At 43.2% G+C, this 21,814-nt stretch overlaps 1 protein-coding gene and 1 long non-coding RNA gene across 3 annotated transcripts in view; one reads left to right on the forward strand and one right to left on the reverse strand.

The window, feature by feature from the left end:
- Positions 1-2,392: 2,392 nt before the first annotated feature.
- On the reverse strand, positions 2,393-8,369 carry LOC139613511 (uncharacterized). Its single transcript, XR_011686768.1, has 3 exons — positions 8,228-8,369; positions 7,477-7,544; positions 2,393-2,499 (listed from the first exon to the last, which is right to left on the reverse strand). It is a non-coding gene; the product is annotated as an uncharacterized lncRNA (long non-coding RNA).
- A 7-nt stretch (positions 8,370-8,376) lies between these two features.
- The window catches only part of LOC139613510 (nuclear factor of activated T-cells, cytoplasmic 1-like), a 60,013-nt gene continuing 46,575 nt past the window's right edge, over positions 8,377-21,814 (forward strand). The window contains exons 1-3 of one of the 2 annotated variants that reach the window (XM_071470210.1): positions 8,377-8,839; positions 12,089-13,193; positions 15,114-15,273. In XM_071470210.1, coding sequence (XP_071326311.1) covers positions 8,719-8,839; positions 12,089-13,193; positions 15,114-15,273 — 1,386 coding nt within the window. In that variant the 5' untranslated portion in view covers positions 8,377-8,718. Of the gene's footprint in view, positions 8,840-10,531; positions 10,922-12,088; positions 13,194-15,113; positions 15,274-21,814 lie in introns of those variants that run through there. The other variant, XM_071470211.1, reaches the window with a different exon arrangement.

Raw genomic sequence — 21,814 nt, forward strand, 5'->3', positions numbered from 1 at the left:
TTTGTATGGTAACAAATGAGTCATCTTAGATCATCCATAGTAAACCACCATGATATACATTTCATTTGTCTCAAAAAGACTGATGAATGAATGAAATACTAACGAGAGATTTCATTATTTTACAGAAGCTAGAGAGGCTAGCCTAGAGGGGATGTCAGGCTTGTGGACTTATCTGAGCTTTTTTGCCAACAACAGGTGTCTGTTGTGGCTGCAAACAAGCTTGATGTAAGCAGGAGGAGTGAAACAAAACATGCTTCAGAGCTGAAATGTCAGGTGACTCTGGTTTGTCACCTGGAATGATACCTTCATATTACGCAGTCATTTGTTTTATTTCTAATATAAAAATATTGAAAAGCATTCATGTAGAGGCATCTGGTATGAGTGTAGTGCACATACACAAGTTGTACACACTTCCACACCTTTTTTTCCTCATAATGTAAGCAACTGCAAATACATACAAAAATTAGGATTTCAGATTGCTTCATTATATAACTTTATTCAAGATTAAAGGGGACAAAACCAGTTTAGTGGGACAGGGCATTACTTTCACCTGTATATCCGAATGCCAACATAAAAACTAAAGCATCCCACCCATATGCTGACCTTGTAACCTTCCAAGCCCCCAAGTCACAGCAGTAAAAAGAAAAAAAATCCCTCCCAACTGGACAGCTGCCATGGTTTCCAAGCAACTCACACAAACAGCAGGAAACAGAAGAGGGGATCCCATCAGCGGGGCTGTGAAAAAGGAAGGCATTGACTAGAGACAGGAAAGACGGAGAAAAAAGGGGAAGAGGATGGGGGTGGGTCCTTCGGTTGACCCCCTCTACATAAACGTCCAGCAGGGGTTATTTTTCTTGACTTCTCAGTCAGAGTGACTGTCGGCAGATCTTAGACCAGAGTGTGACTTGCTGCAGCACTGTAGGCCAGGATCGAGCTATTTTTAATCTTTTTATGACATGTCAATACCAACACCAAGGACAGGTCATACAATCACACTGCAGTGTAAGTGACCTGCTTCAAGCGTTCCCTGGGTCTGTACAAAGGCCTTGTAAATCATACTACTGCAGCTGCATTGTTAAATTTGAACTATAGTGGTAAAAAAATGCCTGGACTAATATGCATCTTTTTTTTTTTTTTTTTTGCAGTAGTTTCCATTTGAAAAAGAAATAAAGAAAATTAAAGATGACCAAGAAAATCCATGAAAGTCTATAGTGTGGTTTACAGTGGCCTTTCAATAAATCACTTAAATCAAACCATCAAATCAAAACAAAGCTCAATAGAACGCAGGCCTCCACAAGGGCTGAATAACTAAGCCAGTCGCTGTTATTTTCATAGTCATCATAAAAATGTAGATGACAGAGTAGTTACATTAGGTCGGTCAAAGTTTGGCCTGCTGGCAACACTGGAAAAAGGTCAACAAAATCAATAGGTTTCCTCCTATTGGGAACAGGAAAGCACACAGCAAATATTGTGCTTTATGAGCAAGGGCTCAGGAGATACAGAGTCATTTGAAAATTGAAAGGTTGACTTGATATGGTGCCAGTAAAGGAAAGGTCACAGGGCTCATCAAAATTGACTGTTTTTTTTTTTTTTCTTATTCTTGGGATTGTGTGTGTGCTCAGTAAATGTTGTGCCAATCAGGCCATTAATGATGGAGAATTAAAATTTTTAGAGGTCATAGACAAACAAATTAAGTTAAACAAATTAATGGACATCTGGACCTCAGTGTGAATATGAAAAACGAAAAAGCATTGTAGGGGAATACAATTTTGTACACATTGATGGGTACACATACATATGCAGAATGTGGAGTGAAGCTGGCTAAATACAGTATGTTATTCAAACTCTGATTATGAGAGATTTTACTGATTATTAAAGAGTATTTTCACCCACTGATCAACTCCTCTGTCTTTGTACACTCACTAAGTATGTTTTGAAAGGAATAGTTCAACAAATAGGGGAGACTGGAGATGGTTATATATATATATATGCTTTTTGCATTTCTCTCAGGTACTCAACCAAAGTCTTATGTATTAAACTTACATCTGTCTGCTAATTACCCATACAATCTAAAGATCATTACATATGATATACCATTCACAATATTCATTTAATGTAAGATTTTAGATATGGCAAGTGCTAGCTAGACACAATCACTTTTACACATGCTAACAATGTCACTTAGAAGTCAACAAAACAATGATTCAAACAAAGTAAGTACTTACTCCAAAACATTTCAGCAAATATAGCATCAGATGTTGAATGTCTCTCCTAACGTGTTTCTGATTAGAGGACTGAGACTTATTGCAACTGTCCTTTGTTGCAACCATTCCCAGTCTTCCCTACGCTTATTTGCTTTTTTGAGAAGCTCATTACCACTCTAATGTCTTACTGGTGAACAATGAAGGAGAGGGTTAGCTTACCTTAGCACACAGATTGAAAACCACAGGAATCAGCTTGCCTGGCTCTGTCCACAGGTGAAAATGTCCATACAATAACCTAAATTTAAAAAAACAGCAATTGGTGGTTTTTTGTGCCAGGCTAATTCTTGGCCAGGAGCAGTGATTTCCTGAAGTCTTGTTACCACAAGGTTGCAATGTCGGATAGCGCCAGCTTTGCGGTTTTTCCCCGGCCTCTTGTCTTAATAATTAACATAAAGTTATCAAAGTAGCAACAATCTTCTCATCTAACTCAGCAAGAAAGTAAATAAGCATATTTCCCAAAATTTCTAACTGTTTGTCTCTTTGAGTGATTTGTGTGAATGGACAACATTTCTGTCCCATAAATGACCCAGCACGTGTCATTATGAATCAGGGAGGAGCAGAGATGTCAGCAGAAGGAGTGTTTGATTCACACCTGTAATCATAGCATCATGCAGCCTCGAGTTTAGTGAATGTTCATTCATCATTCATTTATTTGGAATAAGATGAGCACTGTGTGTATTTCTTTAAATAAAATAACTTGTAAAGCACTAAACCTTCTGCCCTGTCATCTTTTAGTTGAATAAATAGCAATGGAAACAAAGACTGCCTGTGACAAATCACCTCTCAGTATTTAGTTGACAAAATGATTCAAGACGGAGGGAGATTGAGCTCAGATTTGTGAGTGACCCTTTCGCATAACCAGGACCCTGGCTGTGTTGGACTATATAAATGTGTTTTAATGTAGAGCAGCCAAGCTGGAGAGCCTTGCAGTAAAAATGGCCTTGGCATATATGCTTGGGTTTAAATCACTGTAATGGACCTGGATGTGACAGTCATAGGCTAGAAAAATGAAACCATCCGCCCTCATAATCCCATAACCATTACTGGGATTGCAACAAAACTGAATGGATACTCATTTCTGTAGAGAGAGGGGGAAAAAACAGCGCTTATATCATAGTGTTTTTGTTTGAAACTGACAATATGGTCCTCCTCAGATGTCTTGCCTGAGTAATTATCTGTGTTAGAAATGATGTAGGAAAATTGTCTCATAGGTCATATGTCTTTGACCTATAGAAACAGTTATTGGCCACAGGTTTTGAATTAGTTACACATGTGGGTAAGATACAGTACCCACGGTGGAGCTCTTATCTCAACTCACACTGTCAGCAAAACCAGTCCTAGAAAAAACAACACTGACAGAGTGCAGTAATCGGTCATTAGGTAAAAAAATGTTCAGATATTTCAACCTCGTGGGGCTATACTCGAAGTAGACAATAATAAATAATGGACGGCATTATCATAGTTTTATGATTTTGTTTGTCAGTGCTGCCTTATTTCCAGGGTTTGTGTTTTTGATGTTTTTTCCATAATTTTCATAATGTGTTTTGTATTGTTTCTTTCACTTATAGGGGTTTTAAAACGTTACATCGATTCTTGAATTGACTTTGTGATAAAGCACAGTTGCAGGATGTCAAATGTAAGTGGGTCGCAATAGTTTTAAGTGGTGTATTAATCTCACTTATCATTTCAAACTTGCAACAATGGGACTAGACCCCAGGGATATGTGAATGAAAAGATCTATCTTGAGTACATGTAAACAACAGTGACAAAGTAGCAGCCTCACACTGTTTCTTCCCTTTTTTCTACCAGCACACGATCTTAGTCAATGTCCGTGTGACAATGACAGCCCTGCTCCTTTGCTTTACAAGACAGACTTGTACGCTACTTCCTGTTCATAAGAGGAATCTCTGAAAAAAGCCAGTATCTAAACATACAGCAGTGTCCAGACATGCCTAAGATAGCTCCGAGCAGTTCTCCATTGTGAGCGCTCAAGTATGCACCGCCATGCAGCTGAATACTAACAAAGGAAAAAAAAGGAGAAGTGTGGAAGTGTGTACAACTTGTGCGTGTGCGCTACACTCATACCAGATGGAAGCATGGAAATGACCGCAGCCATTCACAACTTGCGTTATTAACCGCAGACTTCTTCATTTAACACCGTCACCTCTCACATTAGACGACAATCAAAAGAGATGACTAGTAACCACGTCTGTGGTGGCGGCAGCTACCACCGATGCTGCAGGGTTAAACGTGGCAGAGCAATAAACTTGTATCAACAGAGTGCACATAAATGAGTGTTTACAGCTATTAAAAGCTGCCCGATTCAAGTCACAGCACATAGAAAAACTTAGAAAATAGATAATAATAGTGTCGAGAACTCAAGATGCCAGTGTACACATTTCCCCGGATATGTCAAGCATGAATTATATGTTGTAAAATGAGAGGATTAACTGTGCAACTTTGAGGTAACAGCTTGGGTTTGTAGCCTTGAATTTATATGTATCGCAGAGATGATGTCTTGTTAGTGTCCATATCCATATTAATATCTGTCTGAACTCTTTTTTTTCCCAACTGGTAGCATTCTTGATGTCTAGACAAACAAATATGACAAGCCTAAGCCCACAGCTTGGAAAGCTTTATATGTGATTATTTATACCTGTCAAGTTTTGGTCAGTTCTTTATGTGTAAATCTTTTATGGAGAGTTCTAAGAAACAGTTTCTGACCATGCCAAGATGTAGGCTGAGTCCTGGGCCAAACCACTGGTAGTAAACATTAAAGAAGCTGGCATTAAGTACAGCTCTCACACTGAAAAACCCACTCTTGTCATTTATTATATCATCAGCTCTGTTGGCAAAAGATTTCCAGTCCCTTAACAGTGATGCACCAGAATGAAACAGAAGAAGAGCGGAAAACAAGAGAACCACAGGAGTGAGGTTTGTGTTGATCTTGATTTTGGCACATAATGATGTGTGTTTATCACAAATAGTCATGTGCAAAAAAAAAAAAAAAAGAAAGAAAAAAAAACACAACAGCAACATCTCAATCTGTGTAAATGTAAAAGCAGCATGTTTCTGTTTACAAGACACTAGCAACGATTATTTTCTATGAGAGACACGAGCGGGGAGCAGGCCACTCATAAATCTGAGCGCAAGACGCAGTGTGTCTCTAATGCTCTCCGCAGACATGTTGTGGCTGCTCAGTATGTGCAGTGTCACAGAGCCAGATGTAGCAGAGCTATAAATTATAATCTTACATTTCCAGAGAAGATATAAAGTGGAGGCAAATTCTGCATACAACCTGTTTAGAGCTAATCACAATACATGACAAAGTCAGACAGAACTGAAAACATCGTCAACACCCGGAGTTACCCAAGAGTTAACTTCTCAGCCCATCTGTGGTGACTCTGTAACAAGGAAAAAGAAAAAGAAAATATCTAACATAAGTGAGCCCAGCTTTCTTATTCACTGCTTTTTAAGTCACGGTTTGGATTTGCACCTCTGTTTAGTTATGAGTTGGCCCTTCCTGCAGGCACACAAGTGTCCAGCACATAGGGTTTATCTTGGCAAGTCAACACAGTGTCAGTATGGATGTTTTTTTTAACATAAAATCCTTACCTCATGTACAGTTAAACTTTAGTGGGCATTAGAACCTGAGCCTGAATCACGGCGCTGAGAAAGATACAGCCAGACTTATAAACTGATCCTGAAGAAAGGGTAAAGTTACTTAACTTACTTACCCTACACGCATAGATCATGAGCAGCATTACGCCATGAGGTTTTTACATTAGCCATATCTTTTCTAATGAGTGGTTAATGAGCTGGTGGCTATGTTTGTCACTGCAGAGATGGTTTGAAGTGCTCCAACTTCTGTTGACAGACACTGTAGTTAATGATACTTTACTCAGCAGCAGAGAATCCATCAAGATAAGCCTTCAGACAGCCACTGAACCATGCCCCACCACAGAGTTTTAAAGTTGTTCAACAACTACTGCAGCCCCGTCCCACAAGTGCCAATCACTTGTGCAGCTACTTTTTTCCTACCGCTGGTTTGTATCATAATTCATCTCCTAAAGTATGTGATGCTGCTTTTTCATCTTTGAGCTCACACGTGCACATTGGCCAAGCCGCAGCTGACGCCAGAGAGCTACTGTAGGCAAAGAAAACACAGCGTACTATTACTTTCCCCCCATGCAGTCTGCGCACGCTTGCCCCACAGCCTGCCTGCCCCAAAAAGGCTGTCTGCTTCTGATTATGTGTGATCATCCTCAAGCTTGCCAGCTACATTTCAGACTCACGGGAGTCATTTTTTTTCTTGAAATCTGGCCCTCATTCAAAAGGAATTGCACTGTAGCTTGTCTAAGCCATTGTTAATTGCACTCATGGCAGCTACCAGCCATATTCCTGCACTGCGTGTTATATGGAGCTTTTTTACTCATCATTATAATTTCCATATTATTTGGAACCCACATGGAGACGTTCAGTGTTTTGTGAAAGATGTGCATTCAGAGGGTAAATAATTCTACTGCTCATTAGACTCTGTTAATTTAAAAAGAAGCAACAAGCGCCCTAATAGGATGTATCACTGAAAATTAAAACTTCATTTATCAATGTAAGCTGTCCATTCTGCCAGTTGCTTAAATGTTCCCATTAGGTAATCACTGCAGTTGGCAGCCAAGGATAAATGTACAGTATATTTAAATTCTATAACATATGTCAGTGATATATAAGTATATCTTGTCAGACACCACACACCATCATGTTTTCACCTTTCTGTATCAGTTTATGACCCCAAAATATAACAGTCAGATAATGGCACCTATTACTCTGATTAATGGCAAAAGGACTGCAATTAAGGAAATAAGCTGTAAAGCGAACCTCAACATTTTCCGTTACCATAGGCAAAGCACTAGGCCTCGTGCCCACAGATTCACTGGGGATTGACTTGATACAGTAGTGGAAAGCAGAGATGAGGAACATGTTGTGTTTGTGCTGTCAGTGGTTCAGGTTGGTTATTTTGGGTGAAACTGCGAAACCGTATTTCCCACAAACACGAGGAAAACGCATTTGGAAGTGAAATTTGATAGCAGTTGAGTTCAGGTTTTAATCTTGGGGAATGGGTTGAATGTTTGAATAATGTTAATGATCATATAATAACAATGTTAACGAGGAAGGCCATTATAGTTATATCAGTAGATGTGCTGCAGTCTGATACCTTGTTGTTCATGTAGGAGACGCCCCTCTTCCTCCCAGTCCTCTAGGGAAGTCAAAGGTCAGGCACAACTACACAAAAACATGGGCAAAATTTATACTCATTGCTTAGATCATAATAATATACAGTCACTGCCACTGAATTATGGTAAATTTATATACCAGGCAAACTACCAATAATACTGGAATTATTCATCAGGTTTATTGATAATCCTACGGAGGCACAACCATATTGAGAGTAACATTTAAATGTATAATTTTATTCATAAAGTTTCAATGTAGTGCCAACATTTAAGTCATCAATATAGAAATATGGGAGTCTAATCAACAATAATTAAAACCTCAGGAACTGAAATGAACATTTGGCTCAGATTGTTTTGTTAAATATATTTTATCACAAGAATTTATTCCACAAAGGTGAAGCACCTGGATTATCCAGAGATGAAGAAATTGGCAATTATTTCGTTACACTTAAGGTAGAAATATCAAAAGGAATGCCAATTATATCTATTGTGGCTATTAGCCGGTACGTTACTTCAGAATATAAATACAATTTTAATCTAAGACTGAATATCACACTTTGGGACCTTTGAAATAAACTTAACTTTCTTTCTCTTTCTCTCTCTCTCTCTAACCGCTCTCTCTCTCTTTCTCTCTCTCTCTTTCTCTTCCTGTGTGTATGTGTGTGTGTGTGTGTGTGTGTGTGTGTGTGTGTAAGTAAACAGGCACGCACACGTATCGTGCACACCTCCCACCTCCACCGATGGGATCCCAGGGCAGAAGACATCATCAGGCGGTCCAGGAGGTTGCAGGAGCCGGCCGCGTCATCCCTGAATGGGCGGCGCACTGACGGGAGGACGGAGGGTGTTTTCCAGCTTTAAAAGCACCGGAGCCGGCCCCTCTGACAAACCGCGCTGCGTCATCGACCTGGGGAGACTCTTGAAAACCTTCACTGGGCTGAAGAGAGTCAAACTCACCTCACCCACGGTCCCCTGAACAGCTCCTACCTGCGCCGGTCTCCAGATCCCTCAGTAGCCTACAACATTTATCCCCGTTCATCTGGGGCGCACAGTCCACCGCGGCGTGCTTCCAACTTGTGCACTCGCTTTTCGTGAAATTTCTTGCGAACTATGCTTTTATTGAATTGTGTATGAAGTGAACCAACTCTTGCGGTGCTATCATCGGTGAAGGTGTTCACTGTTACAATCTCACAACCGGAAAAAAAAAGTTGCGCATCGCTTGTTGAATGCAGGATACCTTCTGCCTGAGCGTCAATTCCAAGTTCAGCTTTGGAGCAACAGTCGGTAAGGAGCGGGGACTCCAGCTTCTCACCTCACTCGCCGCCAACATGAAGTCTGCAGAGGAAGGTAAAATATAACGCCTGAGGTCCGGTTTAATGCTCTAACAGGCGCTCAGATATGTATCTGCTGCCTTTGTTGCACTCCCTTGCTTTTCAGATGTGTTGCCATAAGGCGCTGCAGCCTAATTCAAACTGACAGGAGCTTGTGTAAAGTCAGGTATTAAAGCAATAGCGTATCATCTGCTATTTTGTAAGATCAATAAATGTAGATAAATTAATAATTGAATAAATAAATACACCTATAAATTGCTGGGTACAGACTTGAGTAGACTGCCTGCTGATTATTTGTTCTTTTTATTTTTTTTTCTTAAAAGGTAAACATCTCTATACATACTCATTTAATGTGTTATTATTTTGTAAAGATGTCACCACATAAATGATTTTCACTTTTTACTTAATTGTTGCTCTTCACGATCAAATCAGCAGTCACTCAGGTAAACTGACTGTCATGCACCCGTTTTACATCCACACCAATAGGTGTCTCCAGCTGTCCTCGCAGGTGCTTGTCTTCATGTGCAATGAATGTTGATGGGGTTATACCGCAGCTGTGCGCCTGCTCTGCTCTTGATAAGAGGTTCATATCAAATTTATGACATTAAAAATTAGGTAGGATTATCTAATCTCCCAATGCAGTGGGAGGTCACAGGTCAGGGGTCAGCTGTAGAGCAGCCCTCAGGAGTTTCTAAGGCTTTTCTGATTTGCATAGAGACACTTAAGAACGGAGGATGATTCAGCCTGGGTTTGCTATTAAAAGGAAGTCTCGTTTTTCTGTCTTTGATTCAGATTTGTTATGGTAGTAAAATTTGATTTGGTCCATCAGAAGTCATTGATAGTTTGTCTTCCAGTGCTGAAGTCACTGGCTTTTTGTGGATTTTGAGAATTTCATTTTGTCTTTGAGGTTTCAGACGGTCGGGTGCGGGCTGTATTATTATTCATTTCAGTCCCTCAGTCTTAGCCTTATAATTGGTAACAGACGTGTGCGTGTGTTTGTGTGTGTGTGTGTGAGAGAGAGAGAGAGAGAGAGAGAGAGAGAGAGAGAGAGCGAGAGAGAGAGAAAAAAAGCTGTGATCTGTGTGCTCAGGGATGCCAGTTAGCTTGCTTGACAAGGAGACATGCTTAACCACACACAGCTTCAGCACTTTGCTGAGGGCTGCTTTATTATCACACATAAACCTAGACGCATAGACACACTGGCACACACAGGCACACACACACGCACACACACTCTACTGGTGTTTTGCCATAGCCCATAGTCAGCCATGTGCAATAAGTGGCCCCAGGGTTCTTAGTTCCACAGGCTGCAGATGACTTCTGTGGGCGACCACCTATCTCTCCCTGAGGTCCCGTCAGTCTGAGCCCAGCCTAGACCACAATCCCCATGGATAAACCCATCCATTCTTTAGTCATGCTGGTTTGGTTGTGGGGAAGAGAGTGTTTTGATCGTGATAGCATAATTGAGAAAAATTGTGGAGGACAGAAAGCGCACGCTATAATCTGTGTGATAGTCAGTGTTTTCAAATTAACTTTGCTTACACCGCATTTTGAACCCAGTGCAAACAATTGTACAAGCCCTGCATTCAGTGCAAGAGTGAGTCATTTTATTTTTCTTTCATTTGTTTTGCCCCACAAATTATGATCTGATGTAATTTTTGTTAGCTCAGTAGACATGACCAGGAAAAGCCAAGTTTTAAGTTCATGCAGCAACACAAGAGTGAAAGCTCCAGTGTGTTTGAGTGGGTGTTTGAAGAAGTGAAGTATGTTGCGGCGAAGGCACTGATCACACACATGTTCAAAAGGAAAAAAAAAAATAACAGCTGCAACTCTGAGGAAAGTCAGTCAGGCCTGAAGTAAGGAGGTGTGTCACGACGGGTGGAGTGGGCAGGAGATTATCATCTGTTCAGCACTTGAAGAGGGTAAACTAGAGGAGAAGAGCATCAGAGGAGGCTCCGCTGAAGGCATACTGGTTTTTATGTTGAATCTCAGTGTATAATCATTGGGGCAGAGATGAGTTTCCAGCATAAACAGCAAGAGGTTGACTTCAGCTATGTGTCTGAGCACAGCCGAGGTGTCCAGAATGAACCTGAGAGAGGTGGGTACTGAAGGGCTTCTTCTTTATATTCATGGTTCATGAGGAAAACAACTTAAGTGAGTGTTTTTTGTAGTAAAAATCTTGTGAAAGGGCCGAACCTTCAGCAATCTGTTGCCAAGGAAGTAGAGGTCTCTGTTTTGTGAATAAATTGTTACCCAGTTTTTAAAAGGAAGATCTCAGCTTGGATTTTCTAATACAAGCTTGGATATATATATATTTCTGATGGCCATCTATAAAAAGACCCTAAGCCTCATTGAACTTTGTATGTTGAACTTGTCTGATGCATATCACATAATCACCTCTGAAAATAGATTCTCATAAACTAATTTTAGACTCCCTACCCACATATTATGTGGTGTGTGACAGATTCATCATTTCATGTGATGCACAGCATTGTGGTTAACAAATATAGCACGCTACTTCAAGGGGAATGCCCTTCACTGGGTTTCAGACTGAATGGCATTCATTCTGTGACTACTTTCACACTCGACATTATCAATAAAAGCCCGACACGAGGTTTACAACTGTTGACAAAGAAGCCAGCTGCTATGAGGCTAACTGAGGTGGCATACCTGCCAGGCTATATGTGCTTCCTTTAACTGAGCCTGTGTGTCATTGCACTTGTCTGCCTATGATTTCCTTGTGTGATAGCTTGTGCGCGCCCTTTGTTTGTGTGTGTGTGCGTGTGTGTGTGCCATGGTGCATCTGTGTTTAACGCTGCAGCAAACTCTCTTTGTCTTAATCACAAGCTCAGAGCAATGCGAGAGTGCTGTCAGTTTTCCACAGGGAAGGGCCTAATTCACTCAGTGAGTGATGCAATCAATCAAATAAAGCATCCATCAGCGCTGCTGGAGGAATTCCTGTAGAGTACATATGACAGCAGGATGTGCCAAATAGAGCCTTAGATGAACTGATCAAACAAACAGAGTGGCTGTGCAACTTGCGACTACACAGCAACCACATACAGTAACCGCTTTGATGGATGAAGATGATTGCTAAGCTTCTCCAGATGTTTGTAAGGAAGGGAGGCAGTCAGTCGCTGCAAGACATGCTGGTGAGAGTTGTGTAGGGGTATTGTTCTAAAATGTAATCAGAGTTAATTACCACCATAATGTCATGCAGTATCCTTCTCTAAAGTTAAAATGTATTTCTTTTTTTTTTTTTTAGATGCATACAGCTACACACCAAATGTCAGCCTGTCCCTTCCACTAGGCATGGGAAACCCCTGTCTAGCCAACCAGTACCACACCTTACAAACCAGCCCAATCATCTCAGTTTCTACCTGCCACCAGACAGGCTACAGTCTCCAAAATGATAACCATGCAGCATCAGGCTATTACCTGCCCCATGGCCTGAGACCTAATGGGGCTCCAGCCTTGGAAAGCCCCCGTATTGAGATCACTGCCTACAGCCAGTACCCTGAGGATGAGGTGGAAGAGAGCAGCAGCGAGGACCACATCATCAAACGAGGCGTTAACTCCATCGTCACGCTGACACTGCCCAACGCAGACGGCTACCGTGATCCCAGCTGCCTGAGCCCTGCGAGTAGCATCTCCTCACGCAGCTGTAACTCCGAGGCGTCCTCCTACGAGTCCGGCTTCTACAACTATGACAACTCCCCACAGAACTCCCCCTGGCAGTCTCCCTGCGTTTCTCCCAGAGGCTCATCCTCACTTCTGTCCTGCCCACATGCCAGCGGCCCTGCAGGCTCCCCTCACCATTCGCCCTCCACCTCCCCTCAGATAGGAGCCATGGCTGAGGAAGGCTGGCCAGCTCAACCTCGTGGCTCCAGGCCTAACTCCCCTTCCTGCAGTGGAGGCGGTGGAGGCAACGGCGGAGGTGGTGGGGTGGGGAAGAGAAAGTACAGCTTCAATGGTGCCCCCTACCGTCAGACATCTTGCTCACCCAACCAGTCTCCTATCCCCTCTCCACATGGTTCCCCCAGGGTCAGCGTCACAGATGAGAACTGGCTTGCCAACACCAACCAGTATACCAACTCTGCAATCGTGGCCGCCATCAACGCTCTAACCACAGACGGAGTGATAGACATGGGGGAGGGAATCCCAATCAAGACACGGAAGACAATGCTTGACCACTCATCCTCCATGAGCCTGAAGGTGGAGCCTGGTGGCGAGGAGCTGGGTCCCGATGCGGAGCTCTGCCATGAGGACTACCCCTCCAGACTGGCCCTCAAGAAGGAGAACTACTGTGGAGGGTTCCTGGATGTGCCCCAGCATCCATACTCCTGGTCCAAACCCAAGCCTTACCTCAGGTAGGTGACACGGCTCTGGCGTCTATTAAATAAACCAAGTCGTTCTGTACCAAAGTTAATCAAACAAATCCGCAAGACAACACACTTGTAACTTCAAAGATGATTGAACCAGTCAGTGTAGAACCAACGCAGCAGTCTTGCCTCTAAATTGCCATGCATAGACAATAAAGCAAAAAAAAGTGTTAACTTATTTAGACAGGTATATGGTTTCTAACATTCTGCCTAAGGACTACTTTTTTCTATACAGTACAAAGGAAAAACAATTTATCCAGTAGCGCAACTACTGTACGCCGTTGTTTGTCTCTTCGTTTCCACATTTAGTGTTATTTATTCACTGCAAGGACAAGATTGTTTTAGTTTTTAATCTTCAAAGGCCATATCAAAAGGCAGAAATCCAAAAGTTGCATGCTCTTCACTTCCAAAAGAGTTCTCTTTGAAGATCAAAACTATTTCATAAATCATATTTCACAGGGAGGCGTTGCCTAGAATGTGTGTGTATGTGTGTGTGTGCCACTGTTGCTAAAGCAACCTACACACAAACATACACGCACAGACACACACACACACACACACACACACACACACACACATATGTGCATGCACTCAGTAATGTCATTGATTTTTTACTTTTGAACAAGGTAAGTTTTTTCAGTTTTAATTGTGTCCCTCGTAACATTTTTTCCAAGTCAATAACACTCTTTCCTGTTGGAAATCAAGTGTTTGATTAAGATAGTGAGCAACAGGAAGTAATGGTGACAGGTCTAGCTGAAGGGGAAGCAGTCTGTGAGTTAATCAGGCGGCTCGCCGCTCTGCCCTGCCGCGCCATCAGCCCATCTCTTTCTGTGGAGCTAACGTGATGTCATGCACTGACTGGGCAGATAAAGCCCTGGAGGGGGAAATCGGTTCGTTTTGGGTCAACAAACAGCCCGCAAGTTCCACATAGATGCCAGAGATTGGTTTCAGTTGAGCCACCCTTCAGGTCAGGGGTTTGCGTTTACCAGGCATCCGGCACAGAGAAATATTGTCTTGCACATGTTTGTTTTGGTTTAGATATCTCCACGGTGTTCACATGGGAAGCTCTGGCTCTGCATCTCGAGAACAATGCTGTTAGGGGAGGCCAGCTGTAGCTCTGAGAAAGAGATATCATGCTCTAAGGCAGGGTGTGCTGCTGACCTTATTCCCCTGTATAACTCCATTGTCTGCATTGCTAGTGAGGCTGTGTTTTATAATTTTACAGTTATCAGTTTGGAATGCATAATAATTGTATCAGGGGACAGGCTGGTTGCCAGTTGGTGCGAGATTTGTTTTTGTGCCCTAGAAACGTCTTTCCCCCTACTGTCACTTTCCTAACTCTGCCTGTCTGTTTCCACCTGTCACACTATAATCAAAAACACACTCTCTAACCAGGGCACATTCAACTCTCATTAATTTTTTTGTAAAAAGAGCCACTCATTATTGCACACGTCAGAGAGTGACTTCAATTGATTAGATTATAGACCATGATGAAATGGAGAAGGATCAAGTTAGTTGGATTACACTTAAGTGTCCTAATTTGAAGCTAATTTAAAGCAAGTTTAGGACTTTTTGATTTACATTTCCTTGGCAGTTATTGAACCGTGGAAAAACAGCAACCTCACAGTTCCTGCTCTGGCAAATCAAACGTGACTTCAGTTATAAGAATAGAACTGTTCAAAATAAATTAGAAAACTGACGGGACAATCACTCTTCATGTTTCATTTCCAAGCAAATTGGAAATGTAAAACACAGCACCTCCTGTTTTTTTTTAGGAAAGAATGTAAATCTTTCATCGACTAGATAAAAGTTAATTCACTATTGTCAATCACTGGTACATTAAAAGAGCTGAACTTTTGTGTATTGTTACTTTATCCTAATAACAGGCAATGTGTCATGTTATTCCAGCCCTTCTCTGCCAGCTCTCGACTGGCAGCTTCCGTCCTGCTCCGGTCCATACAACCTACAGATCGAGGTGCAGCCAAAGTCCCACCACAGGGCCCACTATGAGACTGAAGGCAGCCGAGGGGCAGTGAAGGCGCTCTCTGGAGGACACCCTGTGGTACAGGTATGTGAAACACATTGAATGTACAGACAGCAACTGTTAACTAAATCAAATTGGTATGACAAAGTTAGACAAGACAACACAAGGTTAGCTTTGTGTGTTTAAACTAATAACTTGCTGTCATTACAGCATAAGTAGTAACAAGCAGACAAGTTCATGCTGATTTACAGCTCTTTTTTTCTGTCCAACAACAAGCTAGTGACATGGATGTTTGGCCATTGCAAACTTTATGACCACATGTAGTCACAGAGCAAAGCTACAACATTTCTTTCATTCGTCTAGACTTGACGTTCTCTTGCTCTCTCTTTTTTTTTGTTTTTTTTTTTTGTCAGTGGATCTTAAGATCAACTGTTCCTCCGCAGGCATATCTTTCTGTGCCTCTCATTCATTTGACCAGCTTGGGAGTGACTGCTGGTTAACATGTAGCATTAATGGGCCATGTTTCAGTCACCTATTCATACTTGAACCATTGTCAAACCAAAACAGCTTTGTTGGGAATTAGGCTGAAATAAAATACTGTATTTGTAAGGACAGAGAGTTAGAGAGAAGCAAAGAGATAATGTCATAGGCCTGTCAAGCAGCCACAGCAGTTCCACAACAGTTCTCAACTGCGTCCTTGTTTATAACTTGTGACGGCAGCAGTGCAGTATACCCACACCACAGTCTACGTTTCTGTATGTGCTTGTATGCTGTGTTATTAATGTTCCCTGAAGCCGGGAGTCAATCTACTGCTGCTAAAGGTCGCTCTGACCAGCAGCAGTGCATGCTGACTCAATTAGTATAGAGCAGGACCATCGCCTCTCACTATTGTACTTGGCGAACACTTAAAGAGCACACGTCAGTCTCACCAGCAGCACAGCACAGAGCTCCTTTCTCTGCTACACTGTGCTGACATCTTAGTTTACTTAAGGTGGGGATTTAGCGACGTGTGTGTGTCCTCATGGTTAAGGGTCAATTTTCCTTTAATGCAGTCAGTTCAAACTAACGCTGTATTATCCTAATAACAACAGGGCATTCACTGGTGATAGTTTTGTTAAATAATGAATTGAAAGATTTTAGATTGCAAATCTAAAATCTAAAAGTCTTTTTATCATGCAAAAAGGCAGCCAAAGCAAACTGCGCCCAGATAAAACAGTTTGTTTTGGACTAGTACAGTTTCAGGTTGGTGGTCGATCCTTGTCACACACTTAACATTAGACGTTGTTAGCGCCACAGCTGTTTTGTAAATAGATGTTGTCAACACACCCAGGTCTGCCCAATGTCAAACACACTTGACAGCTGCTGGCTTATGTGCCGTTATAAACAGGCCTGTCAACCGTCGGGTTTTCTCTGTAAATAAAGGTAATTATTCCCCTTCATTACAAACCTTTGTATAACAACATGGGAGTGAATCAACATTTTACCCCTCGCACCTCCCAGATTCAGCCCGCCATGCACAGCTGCGGCAGGTGAGTCTGGTTTTGATTTAGTTTATGCCATTTTATGACTCACTTGGGGGGGGGGGTAGAGAGTGAAAAGTCATGAGTCAGCCTCCAATGTGTCTTTGCAACACACACATTTAGATTGATGACCTGGTTGTTTATTTCATACTACACAGGCACCAATTTATTGCTTTTCTGGGATGTGTTCATGTCTTACTGTGTATGTGAAGAAATTATTAATGAGTAGTAGTCATGGAGAAAATATGATGACAGCTGCTTTACCATCGCACCTCCCTCCCCCACTGTGAGCATAGCTTACATTTTACTCTTACTTTTTGGTGTGGAGTGATTTATGCCTCTGATAGTGCATGTGCAGTCAATCGGGATATCTGGAGGGTTCCATAACAAGGAAACCACTGGAAGCAAAGCAGTTGGCAGAAAGATAAATCTATCAGGATTAGGCAATCATGTGTACATGCTAGAGGGTAAAATATAGGAGAAGAGAGTGTCCTGTATCTTTTTTTAGAGTTTTTGCACAGTTGAAGGACAAGATTTCGCATATATCTGAGTGTCTTAATCTTTATCACCATCGTAGTCTCTGCTATAGTGTTGTGTGAAATTGTGTTGTTGTAATCTTGGAGGATAGGGCATGCTGTAGTCCCTAGTGCCCTGTGGTAATGAGTGGCAGGCGCTGGATGGGTGAGGTGCAGTCGAGGAGAATGAGTCAATAATGACACAAGGGCACGGGTGTAGGAAGCAGCTAAGGAAGTGTCTGTGTGTGTGTGTTTGTTCTTGAGACAGGATCGAGTAGAGCGAAAGAGAGAGAAGGGGCAGAGGGAGTCACCAGGCAGCTGGGGCTTGGCTCAGCTGCCTCTGGAGATGCTCTGTATCCTGCTGATTAGGGCCTGGGTGGCCCTGAGGTTGGCTGAGCATGGTGGTGGAGGTGGTGGGGTGTTGTGGTGGGGGTGATGGTGGATAGGAGTCAGAATCCCAGGGCCCATCAGATGCCGCCTCCCCTTTCCATGCACCGGTGCCTCCCTCCCTCCCTGGGGGGGCCTGAGGATGTCGTTCCCTGTGAACCATTCATCCTTCAACCATCTCCCAAACCCGCAGCAGCAGGCCTCCCTCGGTTGAAGCCCAGTCATCCACAGCTCTATTGTTTTTTTTTAGCTCATGGATGATCAGACACGCGCGCAGTGAGTGATGGTGACATGTGTGTTGGAAAGCAGGACTGGATGAAGAAACAGCAAGATGAAAAACAGGAAGGGATACACTGTTTCTTTAGCTTACCATGTCCCCGAGAGAGACAGTAACTGACAGACAGTCAAACCAAAATACGCACCTGCTCATTTACTGCTGTTGTCTTGCTATTCAGTAACAAGCAGAGGTGTTTCCCTGATATACACACAGGAAAGTTTAGCATCTCTGAGGGCTGACATCATCCCAAGCTGCAGCAGATCAACCACAGCACATTCAGCGCAGGAGTAGCGAGCTTGTGGGATGGATGCGTGGGGAGCATGGATTGTCTAAAGTCCAGCCACACACCAGTGAAAACCTCTAGATTATGGGTTACCTCGACTCATTACCCTTCTGCTGCTCGCACCGGCTATCCACGCTTCCTGTTCCAAATCTCATTCATTTATTCTGGACTCGCACTCCATCCCTCCGTCCCCTCCTCCACATCCGCAGTCTTTTAACTTCCTCTCTCATGATTGGTCCACTTTGTGACCCCTGTTGCTGCTTTTTCACTTTATTTACTGCAGCAGACCACAGCACCATTAAGGGGATCAAGGGTGCTCTATCGGCTCCCCTCACACTGTTCCAGACGCTCCCCTCTCTCACCACAGCTATGCCAAAATGTCTACGGGACGAGTTTTGTAGCTGTGCTCAGGAAAACCAACAACCTGGTCTAACTTCACTCAGAAGACTGCCATGACACTGATTGATGGGTTTTTTCCAGAGGAGAACAGTAGGAAAAAAAGTGGAGTTGTGAATTATTTTCGTTGATAATATAGTTAAAGAGGATGTGTTCGGTCTTTGATCTAATACATAGGTTCAAGTGAAAATGTTGCAAAGACCTTTAGGTTCAGACTCAGTCAGGAAACACACAGACATCCGCCAGGCCCTTGGTAACAGCAGACAACAACACCTGTGGAGTATTAAACCTATCACCCGGCACGCAGCACAGTCATGCATATGGCTAGTTCATATAGGATAATGACTGGCCTATAGGGCTTACCCCCTCACACACTCTCTCACCCACTCTCTCATTAAGTCTAAAGCAGCAACAGACATGGTGTAATTTCAGCAGGATGTGGCCATCATCCCTATTAATGCGTGCGTGACTTAATACCCATCTCTGTTCCCCTTGCAACTGTATGTAATGCACATCAAATTTGCATGTTTCCGCCACAACGACATAAAAGGCTGCGGTGAACATGTGCCCGGTTCTTCGCGTGTGCATTTTCACCTTGGGATCCGGTGCTTGCTGGCTGCGTAATGTCTCAAAGAAAAGCCCTGATCTACAGCACCCTATACTGTAGCTGCTAATTGCTCATTAAATCTACTGCCGCCTCTTGTTTGAGATTCAAAAGGCTTGGTGTACCCCGTAGTGCTGTTAGAGCTTAGTCAGGGCTATTATTTGTTGCCCACAGGGGTATTTATGCCACTTTTAAATTGTGGTTCTCCATCTGCGGGGCTTCCCTTACACTGGTATTGGGCTACCACTAATTACCAGTTAATAACAAGTGGAAAAACGAAGTGAAATGCGCATCATTTTCACTAGTTTGAGGTAATAACCAGACAGCCCACAGATTTATGAGGCAAGACACTGGTGGCAGTCGTACTACTGGGGGGGCACAGCATTTGTCCGTGCATCATCTTACTCAAATTCTCTGTAGGTTTGGATGACATTTCTTATGGCAGACTGTGCTGGTAACAAAGCCATTCTTTTTATATGGAATTTGGACCCTCATTGGTCTAGACATGGGCTAGTGCTTGAAACTATGCCCTCAATGACATAACACTAAGGTACTCAGTTCAACAAAAACTTTGAGGGATATAGCTGTTTGGTTGCTTATAAAAGGAGCAGCATTTGGAGCCATGGAAAGGCTGCACATTAAAGGATTGCATATGTTGCCTTATGCATTCAATATGAGCCACTGGAGACATTAGCAGGGCAGGGGGGTGATGGAGTAAAGTCTGGAAGGAGAGACAGCTTGGATGAGTGTACATTTAATTGGGTACAGCAAAGGCTGGCTGTGTGATTGTCAGCACTTGACAGAAAGAGGGGAGCGTGATAATGGGAAAAAGTCTGAATCTGCTGTTGTAGTTCTCCTCCCCTGCTCCAGTCCCCCCCACCCAACCCCCCTTCTCTGCTGCTTCCAGTCGTCTTCTCCTTCTCCTCTCCCCAATTCTCTGCGCCACGTGGACTTCTACGAGTCATGACATTTCTCCAGGCAGTGATGAAATCACTGCAGAGGGAGAGAAGCAAGGCAGCCCACTGCAGGCCTGTTGAGTGTATTCACACTCAATTTCTAGCCAGGCCAGACACATCTAATTTACCAGCAAGTAATTATTAAATGCTCAAATCCTTTCTTTGAACTATTGAGGCCAGGTGCAGGCGGCATGAAGAATGTATCTATGAATATATATACATATATATACAAATGCTAGAATGACTGACTGAAATTTTCTATGCCGATGATGGATCTGCAATGGTCCAAGGGCGACAGGGAAATGAATGGTGGAAAGTGGTTGGGATGCACCCTCCTTTTCCTTTTCAGCTCGACCCCCCCTCCACATCATCACAACTGACCCAGACAATACAGCTGCATACAATTACACAATTAATGCATCAGCTGCCATATCCACAATGTTTATTTGAGCCTCAGCTATCAAAAATGGCTCGTGCAACAGTGGCTTGTGGTGGGAGGTGTAAATGGATCTAGCTGACACGGTGGCAGAAGTTGGCACCCTGAAACAGCTGCAAATCAAGGCTCAATTCAAACTCGGTTTAGATTATTTCAAAATAAATATACAGTACGTGTGCCAGATAGGCTGCAGTTACTGCAAGAGGAGCTCATCTGGTCAAAATTAGCGGCTCCCTGGTCCAACTGTGCAGGCAGCATTAGACACAAATACAAAGCTGAGTTCACAGGTGTGTGTGAAGCCTCTGTCGTCGGCCCACACTTAAAGTTTACGACGCTATCTCGACTTTTCCCCCAACTTATTTCCCCTTTGAGAATAAAATGAAGAAGTAAGTTTTGTGTTCTGCTTGTGGTGTGTATTTGAGTGAGCATCACAGGAGTTTAGCAGAGTGAAGGGGGGGCTTTAGGGAGAGGGTCAGGGGAGCACATATGGTAAAGGAATCGAGGGAGGTCGCCCAGGGGGGACTAGACTGCCTTGCTTCGCTGCTGGGAAGACCAGCGTCACCAAGAGGACTACCTGACCTCATTAATCACTTCCTGTCCTCCATGAGGTCACTACAGCTTTGAGTGAGGACACCACCGTCATCGTTTGCTACCGCAAGACGAGTGAAGGGATAAAGACCCCCCCTCCCGCCCTCCCTCTTGCCTCTCTTGTGGGCCCCCATACAGCCACGTGGCAGCTGAGGTAATGGTTGGAGGTCACTGAGAAATCCAAAGAAGTCTACCGAGGCAAAAGTGACAGATGACACTGCTTTGTAGCACGGCTGCCTGCGTTTTATTAAATCATAAGGAAACGTCATGCAATTTAACGCTCCGGTGTTTCAGATCTGTACCGTCTGCTCCACTATAGCCCTCTCAAGAGTCAATACGCAAGTAACTGGTAGCATGTGCGGCTATGGATAATTACCTCTGGTGACACCATAAGTAAAATATAACAAGCAGAGCAGAGTCTGCCGGTGAGATCACCGCATAGATGAAGTGGTCCCTTGGGATGCCAAGACTTCAAGAAGCTCCTGACCTCGGCCTAACTCACTGATGACTAGCATGTGTGACTAGCTCACAGGTCAAGACAGCTGCTAGAAACACTATGTGGAGGTGAAGAGAAAAATAGGACAGTCGGAACTGAAGATGAATGACAGCCTTAGCTTAACTGCTCCTTTTGCATGCCCTTGATATCTGAATCAAAAAGTGAAC

The sequence above is a fragment of the Trachinotus anak genome, unplaced genomic scaffold, assembly GCF_046630095.1.
Source record: "Trachinotus anak isolate AG129_WGS33_773 ecotype Australia unplaced genomic scaffold, CSIRO_AGI_Tana_v1 ptg000032l, whole genome shotgun sequence".
NCBI classification, from domain to species: domain Eukaryota; kingdom Metazoa; phylum Chordata; class Actinopteri; order Carangiformes; family Carangidae; genus Trachinotus; species Trachinotus anak.